The 7,266-nt window shown below is 52.0% G+C and overlaps 1 protein-coding gene across 1 annotated transcript in view; it reads right to left on the bottom strand.

The window, feature by feature from the left end:
- AIFM3 (apoptosis-inducing factor, mitochondrion-associated, 3) overlaps window positions 1-7,266 on the bottom strand; it is a gene marked incomplete at its 3' end in the record, with an annotated part of 24,126 nt that overhangs the window by 1,515 nt on the left and 15,345 nt on the right. Inside the window, exons 6-9 of the mRNA XM_009865341.1 lie at window positions 7,116-7,212; window positions 5,173-5,285; window positions 2,612-2,698; window positions 1,990-2,081 (exon numbers count right to left, since the gene is read on the bottom strand). Coding sequence (XP_009863643.1) covers window positions 1,990-2,081; window positions 2,612-2,698; window positions 5,173-5,285; window positions 7,116-7,212 — 389 coding nt within the window. The remainder of the gene's footprint in view (window positions 1-1,989; window positions 2,082-2,611; window positions 2,699-5,172; window positions 5,286-7,115; window positions 7,213-7,266) is intronic.

The following is a 7,266-nucleotide window of genomic DNA, read 5'->3' on the forward strand; positions in this document are numbered from 1 at the left end:
GACTCCCAGTCCAGAGCCCCAGCAGCACCTCAGACCTTCCTTGTATGATTTTCCTCTGGGCTGGAGGCATAATATGGAAAAAACCCAAATGTTGGTGGGCAGTGGCCGGAGCACATCTCCAAATGGCGGCACAGTGGGGCTGCTTGGCGGCCCTTCTGTGTCCTGGTGTGCCGGGCTGAGCTCCACTCTGGAGCAACACGGCACGACGGGCACTGCCTCACAAGCTCGTGCTTCGCTGCTGTGTATGATTTTCCTCTGGGCTGGAGGCATAATATGGAAAAAACCCAAATGTTGGTGGGCAGTGGCCGGAGCACATCTCCAAATGGCGGCACAGTGGGGCTGCTTGGCGGCCCTTCTGTGTCCTGGTGTGCCGGGCTGAGCTCCACTCTGGAGCAACACGGCACGACGGGCACTGCCTCACAAGCTCGTGCTTCGCTGCTGGGTGTTGTAGCATTTTCAGAAGCTGAACAGGACACAGAAAACTTGCTGAGTCCTCCAGCAGCTACTCTGGAGCCAGATACTGAAAGTTCAAGCCTCCATGGGTGCGGGTTCTGCTATCCATTCCTAGGCAGGCAGTGCTGCTGCTGCAGTTTAATCCTTACTGGAGCCTGTAGATTTTTAAATATTTGGCCCCTGCATAGCCAACTTAAATCTAGAAATGGAACAGACAATCCTAAATAATGTAGGCATCTTAAAAACATCTACCTGGTACCGGTACCTGAGGATTTTGAAATTATTGCCAAAAGCTTAATCCTCTTTGGAACCTAATATCTGGCTGGTGCAGCCAGCGTCTCAGCTGCAGGAAAGGACACCCTGGCACCAGGCGTGAGCACCTGGGGCTGTCTCCACCAGCAGTGGCACGCCAGGTTACAAGGGGAATCCTGGCTCCAGCTGCAATCTCCTGGACGATAAACCCCATGGGGGATGTCTCTCTCCCACTCTTTGTGTTAGCATCAGGGGGAAAAGGAGCCAGGATGCTTCACCTTCACCTTAAATTTCGACAAATGCCCTGTCGAAAATCAACCAACCCACTACCGCCAGGCACTCAGGACGGTGCTGGTCGCAGCGATGCTCGGTGCAGAGCGGGGCAGGCTCATCGCTGCTGCCTTCCCCTGAGGCTGCACCAGGCTTCGGTCTTCAAAACTGCCCTCCCAGGGCCAAGCCCCACAAAGGGGTCCGCTAGGCTGGGGCAACAGCAACACCTCATTAAGGCTGCGACAGAGAAGCATTAAGCTTTTGTTGTTGAGAAAGACCTTAAAGGTTGGCAGGAAACGAAAGACGCCAATTCAGAATTATCTGAATGTCGGCGTTAAGTACTACTGAAGGGTGAAAAGAAGAGCAATATAAAAAAAATATAAATTCAGGATACTTCTGTTTTGGAAGCTTTTGTTAAAGAAAATACATTTGAGGTTCTGGGCACTAATTTCAATATTCTGAGATGATGAATTCAGTGGGAATTTCCTGAGTCTCTCCCACATGCCAGGGAATAACAGCACTGAGGTGCTGCTGGCAGATCCCTCCAGCCTTTCAAATCTCGGGTTTCTATTGTTTAACATCAAACGACCGACTGCTTTAGTGGGTGCTTTTTGTTAACACCCTTTGGACTTTGATGCTGACCGTGAAATATTCCCCGTAGCAAATCCCACGGCCGTTCTGCCAGCCCCCACGGCTGGTGGTTGGCTGCTTCGTGGGTGACTGGCAGGTGGCACAGAGGCTTTTCAGCTCGGGCTGAGCAGACATACCCAGCACAGTTTTATAGAGACAGAGGTACAGGTAAGAGGATATATATAGAGAGAGGCACAGATAATGATAAGACGTAGACACAGAGATATATACAGAGGTATGCAAGGGGTTCCTTGCATTTTCTTGCAAACAAATTGTGTCTGAATTCAACCACTGTGTTTGAGCCCTTATTTCCAGGCACAAGATCCTCACATTCTCAGATAAAACAGTTTCTCTTCATCTTTAAAGTGTTTCTTCGTAGCTTACGTGTTTCCGGTCGCTATCAGCAGCTTGTTGTACTCCATCTTAAATCCGTCCTTGAACACGGCTGTCTTGTTCTTGATATCCACAGCTGCAACCTGAAATCATTCCTAAACCATGTTAAGGGATGAAATCCCAGATTTTCACTGAGCTCCCAGCCCAACCGACCTGTCTTTTAGCTTTTAGGCCCCTGTGCTCCTCCCCACTAACCTAGACCTTAACTATTGCTAGTCGCCTCCCCACAAATCCACGAAGGTTTCCCAGTATAAATAAAACCAGAGTGGGGAGAAGTGGTTAAACCGTCGCTGTGTCACTGCTTGCAGGCTGCTCAGCGTGGCTGAAGACCAGCTGCTCAGATCCACTTGAGGATGCTGGCAAATGGCAAGTGAGACGAGATGGTCCCCACAGAGCGTACACAAGGAAAGGAATCCATGAACTCTGGCTTTGAGCAACCACAGGCAACCTGTGCTCCCGGGCATAAAACAGGGGGGCTGGGGGACACTCAACTTTTCTGCAACAGCAGCCAGTGAGCCCAGAGGAGAGCGAGCGGTCGCATTTCCCAAACACAACCTTTGCCCACCAGCACCTGCAGAAGATGGCCTGAGGGTACACACAGGACTCCCCTTACCTGCATTTCGGTCAGGACTTCGATGTCGTAGGTGCAGAAGAACTCCTTAGGGCGCAGGGCTATCTGCTCTGGGTGGGAATCCATGGACTGCAGAAAAATACAAAACCAAAACCAAAACCACATCATTTTTCTGCCAACTGCTGCGGGTTGACGAGTCAAGTGGAGAAATGCCTTTTGCCAACACAAGTCAGCAGTAGCCTGAAGTCAGTCTTTACGACACGGCTTAAGAGTGGCTCTATGGGAGCTGGAATCAAAGCCTGTTCAAGTAAAAGTGGTGACAAGGTGCTGGGCTGGGCGCTGGCCCCTTCTCTGCCTGCTCGGCACGGGGGTGGCACTGACCGGCTATGGCAGGACTGAATGTCTGCAAAGCAGCTCCCACTGCAGCTCCTCCTAACACAGATGTTCACAGGAGCAAAAGAAAAGCCCCCCAAAAAACTTCAAGATCAAATCCAACCTGAGTTGCTGTCTGATAGCAAGTGAGGCTAAGGAATCAGCAATAAAACATTTCAAAAACAACCATTTGCCAGGGGAAATAAAAGCTCAAAGAGCAGGAAGAACAATCGGCGTTAACACAGCAAGGGCAACACTCTCAAAAGCACCAAAGTTACACGGCACGAGTTCTCTCAAGAGCTGAAGCAGGAGCATGTGGCCCGTACCTGCTCATCTTTAGCTGCAAGATAAAGGCTCTTGCTCTTCCCAGCCCTCCCTGGTCACTTGGGTGAGACCTACAAAATCTTTAGAGGCAGGGCGGACCTCACGTTTGAGCCCGAGTTCATCTAACTCTGCAGACAAGCACAGGCATGGGCTGAGGACAAGCTGAGCACCAAGTGTCCCGTTTGAGCCTTGGGGTCACACCTGTGCAGCCTGCTCTGGGAGAACCTGCTCTGGCAGGGAGTTGGACTGGGTGATCTCCAGAGGTCCCTTCCAACCCTGGCTGTTCTGTGATTCTGTAATTCTGCAACACCGTGCTCGGAAGAGACTCGTGTCTTAGAACCCAAGGCAGCTGCAGGGTCACAGAGGTTTTACTGAAAATTCTTGAAACACCTGACGTCTGCATAGAGGAGTGTCCGACCCTATCGCTCGGGGTGCAGCACACAACCACCGTGGGCTTTGCTGCTGCCCGGTGCTCCAGAGACAGCACAGGGATGTTGCAGCACAGGGAGCAGGTCATGGTCCAAAGGGGACGAAGAGAAATGGTCTGGTAGGACCTCGGGACATACTGATAACAGGCATCCAGCAAGGCAGCGGAAGGGCAATGCGGTACTTTCAGGAGGCAAGGAACAGCTTTACGTGCTCCTTCTCTAATGACTCCACCAGGGTTAGTCCCACTCACAACGGGATTGAGAAAAACACCCTTTTTTCTTAGCCCACTCCCCAAAATTCTGCCTTCTCGCCCATGGGCTTTGCACACCTTCTAAAAGCAACTGCTGCCAGAGGTGTTTAGCAGAGAGTTTAACAAACCACATGTAACGTCTCCAGTGTGTGAGATGTTTTCCATCTCTAAGTGTGTTTCAGAGAGCTGCCTGCCCAGGACAGGGACTGTGAGCTTCACCAAGCTCCCCAGCACAAGCTCTGTGACGCTGGAATGCAGGTTTCAGCCAGCAGCTCCCTATCCCAAGTAGCACAAAAAAAAAAAGCCACGTGTGTATTTGTCCTCCTTTGAAAATCACTTTGCCTTAGGGCTGGAAGCAGAGTTAGATGCTGGGATCGTGGAGTACCAGCCCCCAGAGAAGAGCATCCCTGACAGAAAGGGGAACACCTACACCGCCTGCCCTTATGTCATCTCCAAGCTTCAGCATCAAACTCAACCTGGGCTGCCGCCTGATGTCAAGTAAGGCCTAAGAATCAGTAATAAAACGTGTGATTGCAAGACCAACCCGTGTCTACAAACTGGAATGCAAACTGGGCTGCGTGCCAGAAGAGGTGATCTTCGCACCGCCATCCAGTTGCCAAGTCGGGATGATTATGGATGAACGTGCTAATTATGCTGCGGAGCATCACTGGGCAGTAAGAACCATGCACTAATAAAAAACCTGGTAGAAAAGACAATTTTTTCACATGCCCCCTTTTGCTGCTCAGATTTTGGGGGCCGGTTAGCTCAGTCAGTTGAGCGTGGCGCTAACAACGCCAAGGTCTCGGGTGCGATTCCCCTTCGGTCCCCATGTGTTGCCTTATCGAGTCGAGAGGTGGCGTCCCTGGTGACAGCGAGGCTGGATTAAAATGATCTCTAAGGTCCCTTCCAGCTTAGGCCGTTCCATGATTCTATGATTTTGATCCGGAAACATCATTAGAAGATCCAGTCATCTCCAAGCTGGCCAAGACAGCTGATGCTGGGCTTATGACAAATACTTCTGTGCAACGCACTCTCAGTTCAGAGTCCGAACAACTCCTCTTTTGTGTTTCATACTTCAATGACCAACAGAAAGGAAAATTCAAGAAAAACCAGAGACAGGACAAAGAGGAGGAAGAAACAGGCTGCTGCAACGAATAACAGCAAGGAAAGGTCCCAGGGCAAATGTCAAAGCTGGGGAGCACTGTGACACACCTGAAGCGATACAAACCTTGCTGAGCTTCGGTCTGTCATAGGGCAGGTGTCTGTCCATCGTGCACATCACGATCCTGTCTGAGAAGCCCTCCTGGCGCAGGGTCTCTGCACAGACCAGTCCAGCCGCCCCTAGGGGAGAAGGAAGGCCGGTGGCAGCCGTGCGTGTGGCGCATTGGAAGGTCTGAGCCCTCTGCTCCTGAGCCCCACTGGTGCTGACTCCGAAATCAGCATCTCCACTATCATGGCCCTTCCCAAGTCACACAGCTCAGGGCAAGTCGGCGGCGGAGGACACGCCAGGCAGGAGTGGGGACGGCTCTGTGGAGCGTGCCGGCACTCCTCTGCAGGACTTGCCTGTCCCTAAATCACCCAAACCCACAAAGAGCCCGCTTCAGGGGTGCTGCCCAGGCCCACACACGTCCCACGAGCTGGGGGGCATGGGCAGACTTGCTCCCCTCACTGGGGAAGGGTCTCACAGCTCAGCTCTGGGTGAATCTCCAGCCCAGCAGGCGGGAGTCCCCACTTCTGCACCGCCGAGGTGTTGGGGGTAAGATTTTTGCACACCATTTCTTTGAGGTTTTTTTTTTCATTTGCTTGTTTCTAAACACAATTTAAAAAAAGGCTAAATCAAACAAAAAGCTGCCTTGGGGCGTGTTGTCCCCCTGCCGCCAGGCAGCCTGATGGGCACGTCTCTTCTTCCTCAGCCAAGCTGGTGAGACCCGAGTGTCCCAGGGAGATGTCCTGAGCCTCTTCTCAACCCAGGAAGCCTCGCTCCATGGCGGGTGTCGTAAGGGCCCCAGTTTCTGTAATACCAATGAAAGAAGATGGACCTGGACAGTCCCATGGTGTGGTCCGTCACCAAAATGCTCCTGTTGGTGGAGGTGGGGGGCAGTGGAACAAGAGCTAGGAGGACACCCTGGAGCATGCTGAGCCAGGACTGACGCCGCTCTGATGCCAGGGTGACCCTCCCATGAGGAAGGGGCCATGGTCACCTGCCCTCAGCTCTGCTGGGCATGGCTGGAGCTTGGTCCTCGATGCATGGCTGGATCTTCCCAACACTTGCTCCTCACAACCTCAGCTTTGAAATCTCCTTTCCCATCCACCAGAACAGACCTTGGTCTTTAACAGACCTGTAAATTTAGCTGGTCAAGCCTGAAAAAGTTCCTTCAGCACTGGTCAACATGGCCTGTGGTGACCTTGCTGAGGATTTTGAGGACTGTCCAGCCCTGCCACACACCAGGACAGCCCAAGTGACCTTGGGAAGTGGCCCTGTCATGTCTTGGCTTTCAGTCCAAATGTCACCCAGCAGCATGGGAAAAGCCAGCCAGGCTGGTTTCCCCTCCATTAAGGCCGTGAGCTGCAACTTAGACAGCAGGAGCAGCTCACAGTGTGCTCCCCATGTCCACAGCTTGGATATGCTGAGCTGGAGGCTGTAATCAAGTAACAACCCACGTGCTAGGAGCAGCCATTCCCTCCCAGCCCCAGGTCCAACACTGGAAAGCTTGTGTCCTCCTCCCACTCTCCATTTCACCACAACATGGGCCAGCTTGGCATCCAACCCATTCCAGAAACAAACAAACTTGGTAGACGGAAGTCATTCCATCAGGTTGCCTAGAAAAATTGTTTTAGACAAATGGAGCTGGGACAAGAGGTAAGGAAAGATAGCTTGGCAGTTTTGCCATCGCATTCTGAGATTGGATATTTTCTGGGAAGATGGAAGGATTGATCTTCAGAGAAGCACCCTGAGGCAGGAGCTTTGGAGCTGCGAGCGGCTGCAGTGGGGTGAGATGGAGATGGGAAGGCTCCAAGGGGAAAAGGTGTGTCTACATCACAGGAACACCTGAGAAGACTTTACACTCACTGGTTGTGGAAAACAGGGGTTACTGATGTATCTGGAGAATGTGTAGAGGGAAGAGGGTTCAGGGGACACACACAGCAGTCCCAGCACATGCCACCCCATACCTGCACCGATGATCAACACGTTGGTACTGCTCAGGTTATAGTTGTTCAAGGAGATGCACTTTGCCATCATCTTTGTCCTCCTCTGTGTCTGAAGAGCCTATGCCACCATAAACAAGAGAAGTCATTATCTTCTCTCCCTTTATCCCAAGTA

The sequence above is a fragment of the Apaloderma vittatum genome, unplaced genomic scaffold (assembly GCF_000703405.1).
Source record: "Apaloderma vittatum isolate BGI_N311 unplaced genomic scaffold, ASM70340v1 scaffold10382, whole genome shotgun sequence".
Taxonomy (NCBI): Eukaryota; Metazoa; Chordata; class Aves; order Trogoniformes; family Trogonidae; genus Apaloderma; species Apaloderma vittatum.